A 20,577-nucleotide genomic window follows, 5' to 3' on the forward strand; every position below is an offset into this window, starting at 1 on the left:
TTATATGGGGAGAGTATGTTTAAACTTTTAAACTTAGTTTAAACTTCTAACTTTTAACATACAGTATGAAACTGTAGAACTGTTTTCTGGAGCAGCCATACTGTTTTGCATTCCCACCAGCAAAGTATGAGAGATCCAGTTGCTCTGTTTCCTCATCTGCACTTGGTATTGACGGTACTTTTTTATTTTAGCCATCCCAGTGGCTGTTAAGTGGTATATCACCCTGGTTTTAATTTGCTTTCCCTAATGGCTAGTGATACCAAAATCTTGGCTCTCTGTGCACCGATGCCAAAAAGAAATATGGAGACAGAGTTTTGGAGAAACAAGAAAAATGGCTTTAATCTTTGCCTGGCAAAGGGGGTAACATAGCAGGCTAGTGCCTCAAGAGCTGTGCCCCCTTCCCTGGGGAATAGGGAAAGGTTATATAGCCTGGGGCTCATGGTCTGGGGTAGGTGATAAAGCTCAAAGTAATGAAGGTCTTGCATTTCTTTCGTTCTGCAAATTCATGGCCAAAGCTGTCATCAGTTCGCTCAACAACCAGGTCTGGTGCCCCTGAAGTTATCCACCCGTGACCTTCTGTCCCAAATGAAGAGTGCTACAAGGGAGTGTAGGGGGAGAAGAAATGCCAGGTGCAAAGGGTAATTCATATGGAGTCAGAGAGTAATCAGCTTTGTGAAGGACAAGTCTAGCTACAAGTGTTTGTTAGAAGTAACAGCTAAAGAATAACCACGATTGCTTAACTCTTTCAGGCCTGTTTATGTTGTTTCCCCAGCCTGTTCATTGTTGCCTTATTTTCCTTGTTTATCAGAAAACAGAAGTCTCATTTCTATTTTTGCTGCAACACTAGCAGCAAATGGACATCTTTTTGTGAGCTTTTGGCCTTTTTGGTCAAGTGTCTGTTTAACTCTTCTGCTCATTTTTAAAACTGGGTTTTAGTTTTCTTACTGCTGAGATCTTAAAAATAACTAGGTATAATTTACATATCATAAAATTCATGCATTTTAAGTGTACAGTTCAATGAGTTTAGTAAGTTTATCACTATAACCCAGTTTTAGAACACTTGACATCACCCCAGTAAGATCCCTATTCTTCCTTGTGAGTTTTGAGGGTTCTTTATATGTTCTGGATACAAGTCCTTGGTTGGATATGTGATTTGCAATATTTTTCCAGATAAAGGGCTTCTTGTCAGGAGAATGAAAATTCTCTAAATGGGGGCCTGACAGTAAGCCCCAATTCTTACAAACATTTTCTGAATCCTGCAAAATGTCTCCTTTTGTTTGGTTTTAATGTGGTAGGTGACCCATTCTGGAAATAATAAAGGTGACTGACCTGTCCTGTGATAGAGGAACTCCAAGGAAGCCTGCAGGTACCCCACCCCACTCCTGGTGGGTGGTCCGAGAGACCAAGGGGCCCCAAGGTGGTCTGCTCCATCACAGAACCATCCTGGTGCACCCAGGGTGCAGATGGGCCGGTGGGCAGAGGAGGCTCTGCAGGGTCCAGGGGCCAGGAAGGGCAGTGCTTCCTCTGATGGCTCCATCTCCAAGACTTATTTTTAATTTTGTTATTTCTTTCTTTTGTTTTACTTTTTATCGAGACATTGTAACATATTCGACAGTAGACTAGGATAACAAACCTCCAGGTGTTTCTCATCTAGCCTCATCAATTACCAACTCAATGGCCGATATTGTTTCAACTGACTCCAACCCTCCCCCTCATGGTAACCCTAAGGACTCTTAAAAACACAAATACCATTATCACTCCTAAAATATTTAACAATTACTTAATAGTGTCAAAATCTTGAGTCCATCTTAAGGATGCGTTAGAACCTTTCAGGCAGGCCGGCGACCGTCCGTCTAGCCCGGTGGTCCCCAAGCCCGGGGAAAGGGGAGACTCGCACTCACCCGGGAAGCCAGGAACAGAGATTCGACCCCTATTCTTCCCCGTGGTTCGCCAGTACCTGCTCGGATTGGCCCGGCGCGGAGCCGTCCGTGGGCTGCACCGACCACAGAGGGAGGGATGAGACCGCCCAGCACAGCGCACTAGAGGGCCAGCACATCCCTGCTCTCGGACGCAAGCGCACCTCTCTCCCCAGCAGAGGCTCGGAAACCCCACGGCGGCGGGTGGGGCTGCGCCCGGGATTGTGGGTGGGGCTGGAGCAGCCGGCGCTCCGCGCGCTGCGCCCCGGTTCCGCTCCGAGTGGGCGGGCAGCGCCTGGAGCCCGGCCAGGCGAGTCTGTCTCCGCAACTGTCCCGACGGCTCCCGACCGTACGGCTCTGCTCGGCCTGCCCTCCGCCCCACGCCGCCCGCCCGGTCCGCGCGGAGCCTCTGGCCAGAGGGCAGACCAGCCATGGGCGCCCAGCCGCGCGGAGTCCGCGTCGCGAAGCTCTTGCCGCCCTGGGCGCCGTCGCCGTTGCTGCTGCTGCTGCTGCTGCCAGGTACGGGCGAGGGGGACTGGAGGGACGGGCGCCCCGCCCGAGCGGGGTCCGAAGGGGAGGCGGCCCGGAGCGCAGCGCGAGGTGGGGAGAAGGGCGCCGTGGCTGGGGACCCGAAACCCGCGTGGACTGGCTCCGGCCCGGCGGCGAGTTAGGTGGGGGGTGCGTGTGTCCCCCTCGACTGCCCCATCCTTGAGAGTCATTTGTGCGCCCCCGGGAGGCGCGGGGAGGGCCCGCACTGGGGCCCTTCCTTCCACAGCCCAGGGATACAGATTCGAGTCTCGGCCCTGCCCATCGTCCTGCTTGGCGCACCGGGTGATGAACTGACGCGCCCAGGCCGCGGGTTCCACTGTCTGCATCCCGCCCACCTCCTCGTTTTACGAATAGATGGGGAAGCTGAGGCCAGAGAGGGCTCAAGATTTGATCAAGGCCACCTGGGGCAGAGGGGAGTCGTTAAGGGGCGCCAGCCTCTCCTCCTTGTCCGCGCCTCTCCGCACTCCTGGTACCTCCCCGCCTTCGCCTTCTGCCCGGTCTCTAAGAGGAGCCTGTTAGGGAGAAGCCGGCCCTGACAGAAAGGCTTCTGAGTGTCCTGGGAGCAGTGGTAGATACCAAGGGACGAGGGATTTGCCAGGGCTGCAGGCGGTCCCTGCAGCTGGGCGGGTAAGTCTGTTGGGAGACCACGTTGTGACCGTGCACTCAGAGCGCTGTTCCTGCTCCGCCGGTGCTGAGGCCCCCACTACTCAGAGCGCTGAACACTCCCCACGGAGCTCCTGAATGTGGCCCCTTCTTTATTTTGGGGTGGGGGGTAAGGGGACAGTCAAAATCCCTGGAGAAGTTGGGTTGGACTTAAAGGATTCCCTTCATCCCCTCCCCCGATTTTCCCCAGATCTGTGAGAAGCAACAGACAGCTGACTCAAGATGCCTGGAGTGTGGCTTATAAACAAAGAGGGTCCCCAAGGGTTTCAGAGAGGGAAGGGTTTTTGATCAGGATGAGAAGACAACATCAGCAGGAACCGTGGGTCGCACTCTGAGATCATGGGAGCCACGTAGGCACCCGCTTCTAAGATGTTTGGTGGCCAAACCCCTACAGGGTCCTGGGTGGGAAGAAGGAAAGCCCCAGTCCTAGGTTGTAGTCTCCCTCCGGCCCTGCGGTACTCCTGCCCTGGGAATGGACTGGTCATCTCTCCATTGTGGCTGTACGCAGGCAGATTGCATTTGTATCACATTGCTGCCGTGCAGTAACAAAGATGGTGAGGATGGTTCTTGAGCTCTTACCACATGCCTGCATGGAGCTAAGCACGTAACTCATAACAACCCTAAGAGGTGGATACATTTATAATCTTTCACAGATGAAGGAAATGAGGTTTAGAGAGGTTAAGCCACTTGCCTAAGCTCACACAGCTAACAAGTAGTCTGTCAGGATTTGCACCAGATCTATCCAAATTCAGAGCCCAGGCTTGTAACCATTATGCTTCTCAACGAATGTGTGTGACCTGATGGAATCCCTTCTCTCTTGGGCCTCAGTTTCCTAGTCTTTAACTTCAAGGAGCAGGACTAGTCTGAAAGTCTGGAGTTCCAGAGAGTACCCTCAGCAGATGGAGAGGAAGCTGTAGGTGTATGGTGTCCCTGGTGAGGGGAAAAGTGACTTCCCCAGGATCTGACAGGGCTACTTCCCTCAGTGGCCAGAGCCTCCGAGGCCGAGCATCGTCTGTTTGAGCGGCTGTTCGAAGATTACAATGAGATCATCCGGCCAGTGGCCAACGTGTCTGACCCAGTCATCATCCAGTTTGAAGTGTCCATGTCTCAACTGGTGAAGGTGGTGAGTGCCAGAGCCACAAGCCGTGGCCGTGGGGTATGGAGCTTCTGGAATAGCCTTTCCCAGAACCAGCCTTGTTTTTGTAATTCACCATCTACTTTAATCTCTCCTTCTAGGATGAAGTAAACCAGATCATGGAGACCAACCTGTGGCTCAAGCAAGTAAGTGACCAGACCCTGGGCACGGCTGCCCCCTGGTGGTGACTGCTTTATTTGCTGTCTGTGAACCAAGGGCCAAAACCCCTACTTCACTCCTGTGGACCCAGATTGAGGTCCACTGTCTGGCTGGTCTGTCTCTACCTGGGCTTGGGGTCATATGCACTGCTCTACACCCCTGTGGAAGGACTGCAGGGCCCAGCCCCTCAAGTCACAGACGATAGACTGCGTCCTGTAAAGAGAGACCTCCATGCTCAGACAAAATGGGGCTGACCTGGGCCTGGAGCCCTGGCCCTGACTCTAGGGTGGCGCCTGAGGCACCTCTTCCCCTTCCTCTTGCTAAAAACTCATCCTTAAGTCAGAATCGTATGCCGTTGTTGTTGTTGGGAGGGTGGGAGCCGGGGTTCTGGATTTTCCTGTTCAGATTGGGACCAAAGAAATGGGCTTCCACATGTTCTCCCCAGGGAGGCTTTGTGCAGACATGGACAGATAACTCACTGGCCTAAGGGTGATCCTTCCACCAGCTCAGCCAACTGGCCACTTCCTAGGAGGAAGTGGCCTTCCTTCCTGGGAGCCTTGCAGCCTTCCTTCCTAGGAGTCTGGCAAGCCAGATGGGCACGGTGCCCACTCAGCGCCCTATGGCACACGTTCCCTCCAGCCACAGCCTCACCTCTCTCCCCTCAGGTGCTCAGGACTCACATCTCCCAGCCTCTGCACCCAAACACTTCCTGGGTCCTGGTGGGATCATGGCTCTTTCCCCAGACCCTTCAGAGGCCAACCCTGCCCAACCCAGAGGTGGAAGAGGGTTCTGTGTGTCATTAGTGCCGTTATTGGGGCTTAATGGCATGTCCAAGCCATTTCAGGAATGTAAACAGCAGGAGCTTAAGGCAGGGACCTGGCCCTGGCACTGGAAATGACTGGAGAAAGCCCTGGTGGTCCTGATTGATTGATGGGGGCTGGGCTTGCCCCACTCATGGGGGCAGCTAGGAGGCAGCCTGCACACCCAGCCCAGTGCTGTCCCCCCACTAGCACCCACATGAGGAATGGGCCAGTGTGGTCTGCATTGCAGAGGCGGCTCTGACGTGCAGCCGAGGTGGGGAGGTCACCAAGATGAGTGGTGTCAAAAGAAGTAAAACCATGCTTGTCCTTCCACTGCCTCCCTCTCCCTCCTTGCCTTCTCCCCCCAGATCTGGAATGACTACAAGCTGAAGTGGGACCCCTCCGACTACAGTGGAGCGGAGTTCATGCGTGTCCCTGCACAGAAGATCTGGAAGCCAGACATTGTGCTGTATAACAAGTAAGGTGCTGGGTGGCCCCCACCTCTCAGGGCTGTCAGCCTGGACCTGGGTCCTTGGCCTGCTGTGCTTTACAGCCTGGTCTTCCTGGGACCTTTTCCAAGAGAGCTCCATTCATTTGGTTCATTCCACAGGTATGTATTGATCTACTATATGCCAGGTCCTAGAGATACTGTGGCACAAGATAGATACCCTCCCCCTTGCCTCTAGGAGTTTATCAGACACACCAGGGAAGACAGGAATGAGTTACAGTATCCAAATATGCAATTACAGACTGGAGGAAGGGCAAGGAAGGAAATACATGGGGGTGGGCTTCTGTCACCAAGGCAGGACCTGATCTTCCCTGTAAGTCAGGCTGTAGCCGCACCCCATGGCTAGACCACAGGAAAGCTTCATTCTTTCACTCACCCGACGAATGCTCCCTGCCCCTGCCTCACGCTGCACATGTGCATCTGCCCACCAGCTGCAGGAAGCTGCGCCTTTTTCTCTCTTTCAAAGGTTCTTCCTCTGCCTATCTGAATCTGCCCATTGTGGCACCTCCAAAACCTGCCTCTCTTTCCTAAGCCCATACAATCCTGACACCTTCCACATTTAACCTCTGTTATTAGACATTAAACATAATTTTAATTGATATTTTACAGTATGTACTAGTTTGTTCTCCAGGTATTGACAGACTTCAGTTTTGTAACTGTGCTTTATCTCTGGAGTTCTAATGTCTTAAAAAACCACTGAGCATTTTTCAGCAAAACACTTCGTATAGAATTAGTCTAATCTGATTTTAAAGCATTCTGTGTTTAGGTTTGTATGCCGTATTAGTACAAATCAATATGTTTTACTGTTCGTATTGGGACTAGAGAAGCTACGTTTTTGGCTGAATCCCACTTTCTAGTCATGGGTTGAAAGAAAAGGGTTCTTTAACCACTCCAAAGATGGTCCGTGTTTTTATTTTTTTAATTTTTTTAACATCTTTATTGGAGTATAATTGCTTTACAATGGTGTGTTAGTTTCTGCTTTATAACAAAGTGAATCAGCTGTACATATACATATATCCCCATATCTCTTCCCTCTTGCGTCTGCCTCCCTCCCATCCTCCCTATGCCACCCCTCTAGGTGGTCACAAAGCACTGAGCTGATCTCCCTGTGCTATGCGGCTGCTTCCCACTAGCCATCGATTTTACATTTGGTAGTGTATATATGTCCATGCCACTCTCTCACTTTGTCCCAGCTTACCCTTCCCTCTCCCCATGTCCTCAAGTCCATTCTCTAGTAGGTCTGCGTCTTTATTCCCGTCCTGCCCCTAGGTTCTTCATAGCCATTTTTTTTTTTAGATTCCATATATATGTGTTAGCATACGGTATTTGTTTTTCTCTTTCTGACTTACTTCACTCTGTATGACAGACTCTAGGTCTATCCACCTCACTACAAATAACTCAGTTTCATTTCTTTTTATGGCTGAGTAATATTCTATTGTATATATGTGCCACATCTTCTTTATCCATTCATCTGTCGCTGGACACTTAGGTTGCTTCCATGTCCTGGCTATTGTAAATAGAGCTGCAATGAACATTGTGGTACATGACTCTTTTTGAATTATGGTTTAAGCTACAGTAATCAAGACAGTATGGTACTGGCACAAAAACAGAAATATAGATCCATGGAACAGGATAGAAAGCCCAGAGATAAACCCACGCACATATGGTCACCTTATCTTTGACAAAGGAGGCAAGAATATACAATGGAGAAAAGACAGCCTCTTCAACAAGTGGTGCTGGGAAAACCGGACAGCTACATGTAAAAGAATGAAATTAGAACACTCCCTAACACCATTCACAAAAATAAACTCAAAATGGATTAAAGACCTAAATGGAAGGCCAGACACTATAAAACTCTTAGAGGTCCGTGTTTTGTTTACTGTTTTCCCAAGAAAAGACAGCATTCATAAATATGTTTCTTTCATGCAACTTGTAAATTGGTCCTTAAAGAACTGGGACAGGAGATAAATTAACTGGTTTGCAGAATGTGAGCCATCCTAGAAATCTCCTGGCCCAAAGGTTCTTAAGGGGCTGAGCAGGGTGGTGAGAATTTTTGCTAAGCTAGAATTAAGAAAGTGGGCACAGGTCTTAATCTTATGATTTGAATTTCATAGCTGTTTTCTTGCTGGCAATCTTCGATGAACAGCTGGGGTACTTTAGGGATGTGTGCTTTTAACAATACTGAGAGACATAGTGAAAAGCTTCAAATCAGGTATGGAGAGGAGGAAATATCATAAGGAATTTCCTTGAAATCTGAAGCTGAAAATAAGATTTAGAGAATATCCTTCAATTCCTCTCTCCTAACCAAAACTTCAGTTTCTCTAAACCTCTGGTGAGAGTTTCTTTTCATTTCAACACACTAGAAACACTTTTTACCTTCTTATGCCAGTTTCTCCTGCCATGATTTTGTTCTTGGAAGTTCATTCTCTAGTAGAATCCTCAGAAAGTGTTCGTGGACACAATATACCCTAAGTTCTTACAAGTTCATAACTCATTGTAGCCTTTTTAGGTAATACTTTTAGGTCATCTTGCTGATATAAAATCCTTGGCTCATATTTTCCTTCCATGAAAATCTTAAAAATGCTGACTCATGTTCTGGTATGAAGTGTTGCTGTCAAAAACAATCGCCAATCTAATTTTCTTTTTTTCTTGTAAAATCTGGTGACTTTGGGGAGAGAAAAGGGACTCTATTAATAAGTGCGCCAGGACTACAGATGTAAACCAGGACTGTCCTGGACGAATTGGGATGCATAGTCAGCTTGTTTACAAGGGGGTTGTTCTTTTTCTTGGGTAACCCAAAGATATTTTATCCTTTATCTTTAAAATCTAGTTGTTTTACTCTGTACCATATACATAATATTTTTATTTTATTCCAGTAAATTTTTTGTGAATTAGAGTTTTTAAGATCTGTTCTATTGCTTTCTCTCTCCAGGAACTCCATTTTCACATATGTTTTAACTGCTTTACCTATATTCTCTCGATATTATTTTCTCTCAAATTCTTTTTCTTCGTCTCTGATTTAAAATAATTTTTTTTCTCCTTTCTGTTTTTTATTTTCATCACGATACTTTCCATGGTGTCTGCTTGTTGTTAACGTTTTAGTTTAGTCTTTATTTCTAAAATGATTTTTAAAATTTCTTTTTTCCCGTTCTTTCCTAAGTTCTGTCAGTTCTTTATTCATCCTCCTGTTGCTTACCCAGATTCTTAACTTTTCTATTTCTAATTTATGCTGCTCTTTCAAAGTTTCTAAAGATCGTTCTTTCTGTTAGCTTAATTTGTAATGTCGGATTATCAGTTTCATCTGCTCTGAGGTTATATTTTTGTGGTGTACACTTGTCTGCTTGTAATTGTTATTCAATTACTTTTCATAGTTTTCTTACAATGGGGTTCAGTCTAATCCTTTTCTGTTGCTCTTGTTTAAATAGATGGCCTTTGCTGTACTTTTAGGACAGGTTCCCAGAGGGGATGGGAGTGGGTAAGGGTGGGTCTCTTGTGTCACCTGCTTGGGAGTTCCCTCCTCAAGTGGTTCCCTTGAAGCATTTAAATACTCTGTAGCCACCTCCACAGTCTGAGAGCTGCCACTTCTAGACACCCGCTTCTCTAGTTTCTCAACCATCTTCTTTTTCTTACCCTCAGTTTCTCACACTGTTCAATTTGGAGCCTACCCTATGCAGCTTTTTTCTGGGTGGGTCTCTGACCTTCTGGAAGGCAGTTGGGGTGGGAGGTATTTCTGAGATCGAGCCCAGCCCAGCCTCCTCTGCAGACCTTGGTGGCTCCCCATCTTTTTGTCCTCTCCCACAAACTGGAACCTGTGGCGCCCTCTCTGTTTCACCATTCCCCTTGCTGAGGATGCAGTGCAGAGTGGGGTCCTCTTTTTTCAGGGGCAGATACCTCTTGGTGATTTCTGTCTGGGGCTCTCGGGACAGGAGAACTCCCCTTCCTCTTCCCTCAGCCACCTCCACAGCAGCTAACCCCACCCGAATCCCACGCAGGTCCCGCTGGTGGTGGTGGTTCGACCCCACTCTCTCACACCTGAGGTTCTTGGAGTTCCACGTAACCTAACTTTGTTGACCACGTGGGCAGTGGGATTTTTCTTTTGCTGTCTTGTTGCCCTGTTTTTCTGAGGAAGTTTGGATAGGTTAAAGAAACGGATGCCATCGTGATCTTTCTCATACCACTCACCACCCTCGCCCCACTTCAGCTCTTACTCTTTCCTTCTATTAAAGTGATACCTCAACTAATCATTTGCACCCACCCTGCCTTTTCTTTTTTTAATCAACTCACATGGTTCAGCAACACACTGGCTGAGTGAGACCTTTCCCCCCTCTGCTGACCCTTGCTGCCAGCCATCTCTTGGGCAGCCAGGGGGGTGAGAGCTTCATTTATTTTTTTGGTCATCCGTTCAGTCAGCTAGTACTTACCAAGCACGCTCTCTGTGGCTGGGGCTCTGCCAGACCCTGGTACCCAGTGAGGTCTTCATCTTCGGTCTCCTGGTAGCAGAGCTAGGCCGCTGACACTGTCAGCAAGCAGGCCTCCTGGTCTGGGCAGACACAGCTGCGGGGGTCTGTAGGCAGCCGCCACAGTGACCAGGAGCCCTGGAAAATAGCAGACATGTGCACCAGCAACCAAGGTAAGCTGATCTCCAGTGTTTGGCCTTCTGGACACACAGACTTAAGGACTCAAGTTCCGACTGGTCAAGGCTCTGCCACAAACTCTCTGTGACCCTGAGCAAGCGAGTCCTGCTCTCTGACCTTCAGTTTCCTCGTCAGTAAAATGAGGGGATCAAACTAAAGCAGGGATCATTAAGCTTTTCTGTGAAGGGCCAGGGAGTTAAGTATTTTAGGCTTTGTGGGCCTTAAGAGTCTCTGTCGCAGCTACTCAGTCCTGCCCTTGTAGCTTAAAAGTAGCTGCAGACAATAGACCACGAATGGGTATGGCTGTGTGCACCAATAAAAATTTATGTACAGAAATAGGGGGCAGGCCAGTGGGCCATACTTTGCCCTGGACTAGTCCCTGGGCTCTGAAGGTCCATTTTGTTGCTCCAGGATGCCCTAAGGAAAGTTGTTCTGGAGGCCTCTGCCTTCCCAGGGGTCCTCTCGGCCCTCTGCGTAGTGTAGGCCAGCCTCCCAGGACTCCTTGGTGCCCAACATGGTCAAGTCCACTTGGGGCTGTGCGGGTCCCCACCCCCTCCCCACTTCTCATACCCCTCCTTTCCTCCTGGAGCTGGGAATCATCTTGTGGGGAATTGAGGGCACAGTAGGATAAAGTGGGGCTAAGAACATATAAACACAGCAGGGCACCTTTGGGACAACCCAGCCGGCTGGAGTAAAGGCGGGTAGTGGATTTGACATCAAGTCTTCACGTGTAACGACTGTCCTGCTCGACAGACACACATGAGGGTGGGAGGGCCAGAGACCAGCAAGGAGACAGGCCCCGGACACACCCCCTCCTGTCTTCACACAGTGCTATCCAGTAACAACCAGACAGGATATCCCTAAATGTTCAGGTCTTTTTTTTTTTTTCCCCAGCTCTTCAGGCAAATGGGTATAGTGGTTGCTCCCTTTAGAAGGACATACATGCCTTCAAATGCAGAACTCTAAGAAATCAACAGGGCTGACCCACGGAAATGTCAAGAGCTTTCACTGGGCAAGGCCATTGTCATGAGGACCGGCTGGCTTCATGCTCAGATGCGAGACTGGACAGCGTGTTGAGCTGGTCGTCAGCAAATCTTCCACTGCACAAACCAGCTGATAAATGCCAACAAGCCAATTCTAGGAATAATGTATATCTCTGCATAGAAAGGGTGCACATAGCTAAACAGAAGGGAGAAGGAACATGGGGAGAAAATGGGGAAGGATAGGGACACAGAAGGCAAAGGAACCTGTCACGCTGGGTTTGAAAGACAAGGAATCAGAAAACATGATTATTCATTCTAAAACAGTGCAGGGAGGACTGGGGAGTTTGGTGAACGGTAGAACCAGGGTCCGGAGATAGGGCCTGGTAATAGACCCATCTAACAGGCTCAGTTTAATGGCAGTGGGCTCCTGCGGTGGTCTCTGCAGCCCCTTCCAGGTCCACGGTCCGGTTTGACATCCGTGTGTGTACACACTTTGGGCTCCCAATGCAGACAGAATGAGGAGGCATTACCAGGGCCAAACCATAAGGACAGCAAGTGGCAAATATCCCCAAAGGTCACCTAAACACCTGCCTCCTGCTGATCACTTTCATTAATTTCTTTTATTTCTTCAATTAAAGGAGAAAAAAAATCTCTGGCATTTGGGAGTGTCTCCATAAATATCAAGTTGGGAGTTGTATGGTGTGGAATGAACCCATGACACGCCCCAGGGCAGGGGGTGATGAGCGTGTCAGATTGTTGGGGGCTGGGGGGGTCCTGGGCCTCAGTATCCCCATTGGTAAATGGGATGGTGAACTGCGAGACCTTTTACAGCACTTTGAGCTCACATTCTGCAGTTTTACAAATCGTGACTTGCCGTTCACCCGCTGGCGGCATGAGAAGCTGGACTAGGTGACCACGTGGTGATGACCTGTGTACCGCACACCTCTTTGTCTCCGCAGTGCTGTCGGGGATTTCCAGGTGGACGACAAGACCAAAGCTTTGCTCAAGTACACGGGGGAAGTGACTTGGATCCCCCCGGCCATCTTTAAGAGCTCGTGCAAAATCGATGTGACCTACTTCCCATTCGATTACCAGAACTGCACCATGAAGTTTGGTTCCTGGTCCTACGACAAGGCAAAAATCGACCTGGTCCTGATCGGCTCCTCCATGAACCTCAAGGACTACTGGGAGAGTGGCGAGTGGGCCATCATCAAAGCCCCCGGCTACAAACATGACATCAAGTACAACTGCTGCGAGGAGATCTACCCGGACATCACGTACTCGCTGTACATCCGGCGCCTGCCCCTGTTCTACACCATCAACCTCATCATCCCCTGCCTGCTCATCTCCTTCCTGACTGTGCTCGTCTTCTACCTGCCCTCCGACTGCGGCGAGAAGGTGACCCTCTGCATCTCGGTCCTCCTCTCCTTGACTGTGTTTCTCCTGGTGATCACTGAGACCATCCCGTCCACCTCTCTGGTGATTCCCCTGATCGGCGAGTACCTCCTGTTCACCATGATTTTTGTAACCTTGTCCATCGTCATCACCGTCTTCGTGCTCAACGTGCACTACAGGACCCCCACCACGCACACGATGCCCATGTGGGTGAAGACCATATTCTTGAACTTTCTTCCCAGGGTCATGTTCATGACCAGGCCGGCAAGCAACGAGGGTAACACTCAGAGGCCAAGACCCTTCAATAGCGCTGAGCTCTCACACCTGAATTGCTTCAGCCACATAGAGTCCAAGAGCTGCAAAGAAGGCTACCCCTGCCAGGACGGGCTGTGTGACTACTGCCACCACCGCATGGTAAAAATCCCAAATTTCAGTGCCAATCTTACGAGAAGTTCCAGTTCTGAATCTGTCAATGCCATGCTCTCCCTCTCTGCTCTGTCACCGGAAATCAAAGAAGCTATCCAAAGTGTCAAGTATATTGCTGAAAATATGAAAGCACAAAATGAAGCCAAAGAGGTAAGGATAGGTCTGTTATTACATTGGTCATTCATTCATTCAACAAACATTTTATTGGTTCCTTGTGGGCAAGGCTTAGGGTGGGGTTAAGGAATTAGACTGGCATCAGTGGCTTGTGTTCAGACCAGCTCCTCATTTACCAGTTATTTATCCTTGGATACACCGCCTCACCTCTGTGAGCCTGTCTTTTCATCTGTAAAATGGGATGATAAAGGTTGTGAGTATGTGGTGCCCTGCATTTAGCTGCTGGGCTGCCAGCAGTTTGGGCCATTGGAACACCTGATGCTGAGTGAGTGGATTAGGAGGTAGGCTGGAAGAGGGCATGAGGCCAGATGATCTCCAATTAGTATTGATGTGCTGAGCTGACATTTTAAACTTTACTAATTGTGTCTCCCTACTCCCCTTTAAGAGTAATTTACATAAAGTACACACCTCTTAAGTCTACATCTCAGTGAATTTTTACATTATGTGTACACCCATGTAAACATGATCTAGGTAAAGATACAGAACATTTCCAGTGCCCCAGACAGTTCCCTTGTGCCCCTCCCCAGTCAGTAACCTCCTCCCTCCCTCCTCAGTAACCACTGATCCCGACCTCTTTTATGTTAATTAATTTTACCTATTCTTGAACTTCATATAAGTGGAATCGCATAGTATAAACTTTCATATCTGACTTCTTTCATTCAGCAAAGTGTACAAAGATGTCTGAGGTTTATCCTTTTGGTTTATTGTTGGTTCGTAAGATTCTACAGTATGACAACACCGCCTTCTGTTTATTCATTCTACAGTTGTTGGACATTTGGTTATTTCCAGTTTGGGGGCGATATGAATAAAGCTGCTATAAATTTATACATATCTTTTGGTGAATATATACACTCGTTTCTCCTGGCTACATTCCTAGGGGTGGAATTGCTGGATCATTGGAGAGGTGTGTTTTTCACTTTAGTGGACACTATCAGGTTTCCGAAGGGTTGAGCCGATTGACACGGCCCCTGGCAATGTTTGAGAGTCCCAGCTGCTGCCCATGCTCGCCGCCAAACGGGGGTGAAGTGGCCTTTCTTGTCCCTGTGGAGTAATGATTAGGGCTCTTTTTCATATGCTTATTGGCCATTTGGATATCTTCTTTTGTGAAATATCTATTCACACTCTTGCCCATCTTTTTTTAATTGGGTGAACTTCTATTTCCTTCAAAAATCTTATGCTAGAACTAGTGATAGGTATTAGTAATGGGGAAGCTTTACACTTATGTGTTTGGCTGCTCCCACTCTGTTTACCCCCAAGGTTACCAGAATCATGTTCAATAATTTTTTAAGAAGCTCTGCTTTAAAATTAACTGGTTCTGCTTTAAGTTGATTATTAGCAAAGAGCTAATTACCAGATAATTTCAGCTCCTGATGCACTGTATGTAGGTAATTAATGTTGGTAGGGAATGTCTGGAGCCTCTTTTATTCAGCTGTGAATGGCATATTAAAGTAGATGAGACAGGAGGGAGATAGCAACAGTGGCCCTGTGTCCTCACCCCACCCATCTGAGCAACTCTGAGCCCGTCTTGTGACTGTAACAATGCAAAACCTCCCACTGATGCCAGAAATTTAGCCAAAAAGTCAGGCCCTCCTTTAAATTCAGTTGAAGCAGTTGGTTGTTTTTTTTTCCAAGTCTTTATTGAATTTGTTACAACATTGCTTCTGTTTTATGTTTTGGTTTTTTGGCCCTATGGCACGTGGGATCTTAGCTCCGGGACCAGGGATCGAACCTGCACGCCCTGCATTGGAAGGTGAAGTCTTAACCACTGGACCACCAGGAAGTCCCTGAAGCAGTTGTTGGACATTAAGTACATGATTAGAGAATCTCATTTGTCTAACGCTAATCACTTTTGCAGATATTCTCTACCCTTTCTTTATCCACTTTTAAAATAATCGCTTCTTTTGAGTGATAATTTACTAAAGATTGAGATCTAAGTACCCATCGTGTTTGTCAGGCTATTAGAAACTACCTTTATTCCAAAAATTATTTACTAGGAACCATACAAGGTGTTAGAGTTTCACGAGGGTTTTAGTTAGTGTTAGAGTTTCCACAAGACGTGTGATGGAGGCAGACAGTAAAAAAAAAATGTTACTGAAAGGGAAGTCATAGCTGAAATGCCAGGAAGGTAAATTAGTGAAATAGCCTGAATGTGGCCAGCTAGAGGCACATGGTTCATCTCAAGGGGCAGCCACTGCTCACCTCTGGTCATCTGTTACCACAGGTGAATGTGGTCCCGTTGTTTTTCCAGAGAAAGCAGAAATCTGGACCACCGTCCAGTGGGTTGCAACCTGTTTATGAAAGGGTGGCAAGCGTTAGAATAAAGATGCCTACTCAGTGCTCTGAGGAGAGTCGGGCTGTCTGAAGGATGCCTTCTTTCTCTCTTACTGTGTGATGGACAGGCTGCTGTTTACATAGAGTTTTCTAGAGGTATTTTAATTTCCTAATTCCCTGGCTCCAACTTGGTTGGTTTTAACTGTCCTGGGCTCCTAGGAACTTGGAATGAACAGGCTTAGTTCTCCCAGAGCCATCTCCTGAGGGTGCTGAGAGCCTGTGAATGACTGTCCCTGGACACGCCAGGTCCCAAAGGGACAGGAGTGTCATCGTGTCACCTGCCTTGGCTGTTCTCTTTTCAAGTTGTTTGTGTTGGTCACCCCTACTTGCTTACACTTGTGAGGTGTTTAATACTCTAAATTCAGAGTTAGGGCTAGGAGTGGGTTACAAGTTAGAAAACTAGTTAGGGAGCTTGTGGTCTCATGTTAATACTCTCCGTTTTACGGTTTTGACGGCTGATCATTTGGTTCCACTGTGTGAGTTGTTATTGAGGTCTTGGAGGTGTGCATAGATCAGAGCCATGATCTTCTGAGCTAATAACCCTGATACAACTTGTTTTGTTTGGTTCAGATATAGATACAGAGATACATCTATATATCTATATGTATGTATATCTGTTAGTTCATTCATTCCAACTAGAGTCGGACTTCTGATCAATGATTTATTTACATGTGTTGTAATTACTGTTTTCTAGGGTTACATTTTGGCCATCTTATTTCATGTTTTCCATTTACTTTTTTTTTGCCTCAGTTCTTGCTGTTTACTAGAAAGTTTGAATATTTTTTGCTGGTTGAAAGTCATGTGTTTTATTTTTATTCTTCTCCTAGCTCTTCCTAACTGATTTAAACCCATGCTAAAGTTCTGTTTTCCATATCAATCGGTCTCTTACATTTTTAAGTATCTGTATTTTGCCCCCACCCCACTGTCCTTCCCCTCTGATCTTCCTCACTGCTTTGGTTACCTGGGTGTTACTAGAGCTTTAGTTCTGGTTTTTCATGAATGTATGTTTTGGTTTTTGACCTTCCTTTTTTTTTTTTTTTTTTAGTCTGTAATCACCCCTCACATCTATCTTATGGTGTCCTCCTGGATTTATTTCTTTGTGTTGGCATGCCTTCTCAAGAGTGTTTATGGATAAACCTTTTGGGGCCTGTAGGCTTAAAAATGTATTGTGGGGCTTCCCTGGTGGCGCAGTGGTTAAGAATCTGCCTGCCAATGCAGGGGACACGGGTTCGAGCCCTCGTCCGGGAAGATCCCACACACTGCGGAGCAACTAAGCCCTTGCGCCACAACTACTGAGCCTGTGCTGCAGAGCCCACGAGCCACAACTACTGAGCCCACGCGCCTAGAGCCCGTGCTCTGCAACAAGAGAAGCCACCGCAATGAGAAGCCCGTGCACCGCAATGAAGAGTAGACCCCGCTCACCTCAACTAGAGAAAGCCCGCGTGCAGCAAGGAAGATCCAACACAGCCAAAAATAAATAAAATTTTTTAAAAAACTGTATTGTGCCCTAACTTCTAAGTGCGAGTTTAGCTGGATACGAAATTCTAGGGTTGATGTTCTTTTCCTTAAATACTTAAATAACACTCCATGGCCTTTTTGCCTCAGTGTCGTTTCTGAAAAAGTTTTAAGTTAATCTGAATGTTGTTCCTTTGCAAGTAATCTATTCTATCTAGAAGCTATTAGAATTTTCTGTTTGTAGAGAAATCGAATGACACCAAACACAATGTGTTGGTGTGGGTCTCTCCTAGTCTGTTTGGCATTCCTGTGAGCCATTTAATTCCAAGGTTTTTCATCTCGCTTTAACTCTGGGGAAGTCAACGTTATTTCTGTAAAGATCTCCTGTTCACCCTTCTTTTCTCTTTCCCTGAACTGTTGTTGTACAGATGGGATACCTCTGCTCCCAGCTTCTCCATCTCCTAGCTTTTCTTTTACATCGCTGCCCCAGGTGAGGTCCTTACTCTCCTCCCTGTTTCTTTCCGGGGCTGTATTTACCCTTGCCATTCATCCCAGCTCTTGAGTTCTTTATTGCGACTTGCCTGTTGTTCACACTTGTATTTCCACTTGATTCTTCTGTAACACTGCTTGTTCCTAACTTCGTGTTTCCAGTGTTCTCTCCTATCCAGTGACTATCTGGATAGTCTCAAAAGACTATCTTGTTTAGTTTAAATCCTTAACCTACCTGTTCCATGAATTTTCTTTCAAATACCTAAGTTTGTGTATTGGGGGCCTGTAAACTCACCTTTTCTGGGGGTGTCAGCCATCCTTACCGAACTGTGTTTGAGGGGCCCAAACCCAGGCTTCCCAAGGCAGAGGACCCACATGGCCACAAACTGGGCTAGACCCCCCTTCAGGGGCGTTTCCTCCCCTCCAGGTGACCTTGTCCCTGAGGATCTCCTCCACATCCCTTTCACTCAACTGCAGTTGTTCATCTTTGATGTGGGGAGCGAGGAGGGAAGCCTCAGGCCCCACCAGTCAGTGGGCACCTTCTCTGCCCTGCTCTTCCCCTCAGCCAGGCCCTACTTTGCTGACAAGTGGCCCTGCCTGCATCTCTGGGCTGGGAGTGGCAGGCTGGAAAGGTTGGAAGAGAGAAGAGCACAGCTAAGCCTTTCCCAGTCCTTCCCTCCACCGAGACACTCCTCTTCCAACCCCACGCTCACACTCAGCAGGCCACACCTGCCCAGGTTTCTGACGGTCTTTAAGGCACAGTCTCCTCTTGTTTCTGGGACATCTCCAGGGTTGGGCTGGGAGACAGAGCCAGGGGCTTGGGCTAGTTCACCATTCTGCCTAACACTCATCTACCTGTTCACGCATCATTAGTGCCAAAGTTTCCAGAGAATGACCAGTATCATTGTGCCTTAAAGACTCAGAGTTAGTTAGACATAAAATTAAGTTTCACCCAGCTCTATTTGCAGCACTGTTTGTATTCATGTGTAAAACCCAAGTCCCCTCTTTCTTCACCAGGCTAAACCATGTGAAGTGCTCTCAGAGGGAGATTTATACTCGGTTAATGGTCATTTTTAAAATCAGCATTAATATCAGTAGGTATTATTCATTAAGGACCGTGTGCCAGGCACATATTTCATTTAATCCTCATAACAACTCTCTGAAGTAGGTACTGTTCTTATCCCCGATTTACCAATGAGGAAATTGAGGCTGAGAGAGGTCACATAATTTACCCAGATTCTCACGCCTAGAAAGGAGCAGAGCTGGGATTATAACAAGTCTTGGTTTTCCCACCCCACTGCCTCCTAGGCCCTAGGAGGTTTAGCCAGTAGGGGGTCGGCAGGAATCACAGGGTCTATTGTATATTGGAATCTTTTACACCCAAAGTCTTAGGAATTCAAATAAAGTAACCGGTGGCAAATAGGGCATTATAGCTCTAATCCACTGACTTCTCAGTGTCATGGGGGGGACACATTCACTCAAGCTCATAATGGTGAAATAAAATCCTTGTCTCCCAGCCCCATTTCAGTGCACTTAATTAAATTACTAAATCACATGCTGCCTCTTTATTATGTGATTATTTCTTCAAAATCAGTTGATTCATGGGTTCTCTTTTTCTCAATCCAATTATGGTTTCCTTTCTGAGTTGTCTAGGAGTATAATTAATGTGCGGTTCTCCTTCCTGTTTCAAGCCTAAATTGAAGCTGTCTTATATACAATTAGTCTTGCTCTTTCTTCCATCTTTTACTTTATGGTCAGAATTTATTTCTGATTTTGAACCTGTTCTGTAACTGTATAGAATTCCATGATACTTTGGCCTTCTAATTGAAGATATTTGGCTAGTTGGGCATTGTGGAGAGGGGGTGGTGGGAGAGGAAGAGTGATGATGGGCTTGCCCTGATGTGCTTATTTCATTTTGGAAACAGACGTTAGAAGGAAATTAGTATCTAAAACTGGATAAGAGCTAGTACTTGAATTATGTTGGATTGTATTAGCTATTCTAACAAAGGCCCAGAATCCTCCTGCAGAGGTGTAAATCAAGTAACTGGTTTTAACTAACTTTATAAATTGGAATTCAATTTGGGGGGAAAAAAAGGGTTACATAGATGTAAAGAAAGTCCTGACTTAAAACAGATTTAATATGACAGATATTTTATTCCTGTTTCTCTAGTGCATAAAGAGAAACTTGAGAATGGTAGATTTCCTCAGACTACATCAGTTAGAAAAAAAAGGTTTCTTGCATTTTGGCAAGCAGAATGGCTTCTTCTACTGAAACACATTTATTAAATATTCAATATTGAAAATGTGTTCACTTTGCCTTTTCCTTCCTGCTTTATTTTTTTCCTCTTTCATGATTTTTGTTTTTGTCTTTCAGATTCAAGACGACTGGAAGTATGTTGCCATGGTGATTGATCGTATATTTCTGTGGGTTTTCATTCTGGTGTGCATTTTAGGGACAGCAGGATTGTTTCTGCAGCCGTTGATGGCCAGGGATGATGCATAAGCACTAAACTGTGTGTTACTTACGAGGTTACTTATGTGTGTCGGGGGAGAGGGGGCTCACTGTTTTTTTAATTTTATTTTTTGTTGTGGTAAAATACACTTAGCATAAAATTTATCATCTTAACCATGTTTAAGTGCACAGTTCAGTGGTATTAAATATATTCACATTGTTGTGTAACCATCACCACCATCCATCCCTATAACTCTTCATCTTGTAAAAGTTAAACTATAGACCAGTTAAACAGTAACTCCCCATTCTCCCCTCCCACCAGCAACCATCATTACACTTTGTCTTTATGACTTCGACTACTCTAAGTACCTCATATAAGTGGAATCATACAGTATTTGTCTTTTTGTGACTGGCCTATTTCACTTCACAGAATGTCCCTAAGGTTCATCCACGTTGTAGCATGTTGCAGAACTTCCTTACTTTTTAAGGCTGAATAATAGTCAATTTT

The 20,577-nt window shown here is 46.7% G+C and overlaps 1 protein-coding gene across 1 annotated transcript; it reads left to right on the top strand.

The window, feature by feature from the left end:
- The first annotated feature begins 2,289 nt into the window (after positions 1–2,289).
- CHRNA3 (cholinergic receptor nicotinic alpha 3 subunit) lies at positions 2,290–20,120 on the top strand. The gene is made up of 6 exons (XM_068556308.1): positions 2,290–2,435; positions 4,112–4,251; positions 4,365–4,409; positions 5,591–5,700; positions 12,307–13,318; positions 19,992–20,120. Exons 1-6 carry the CDS (start codon positions 2,348–2,350, stop codon positions 20,118–20,120), a joined length of 1,524 nt encoding a protein of 507 aa, XP_068412409.1. The 5' UTR covers positions 2,290–2,347.
- The last annotated feature ends 457 nt before the right edge of the window (positions 20,121–20,577 follow it).

The sequence above is a fragment of the Eschrichtius robustus genome, chromosome 1 (assembly GCF_028021215.1).
Source record: "Eschrichtius robustus isolate mEscRob2 chromosome 1, mEscRob2.pri, whole genome shotgun sequence".
NCBI classification, from domain to species: Eukaryota; Metazoa; Chordata; class Mammalia; order Artiodactyla; family Eschrichtiidae; genus Eschrichtius; species Eschrichtius robustus.

What these genes read in the sequence shown, in the direction of transcription:
- CHRNA3 (XM_068556308.1), top strand. Translation starts at nt 2,348, where the DNA reads ATGGGCGCCCAGCCGCGCGGAGTCCGCGTCGCGAAGCTCTTGCCGCCC. An exon ending in GCTGCTGCTGCTGCTGCCAG is followed by an intron (nt 2,436 to 4,111) that starts GTACGGGCGAGG and finishes TACTTCCCTCAG; the next exon opens with TGGCCAGAGCCTCCGAGGCC. An exon ending in CCAACCTGTGGCTCAAGCAA is followed by an intron (nt 4,410 to 5,590) that starts GTAAGTGACCAG and finishes TTCTCCCCCCAG; the next exon opens with ATCTGGAATGACTACAAGCT.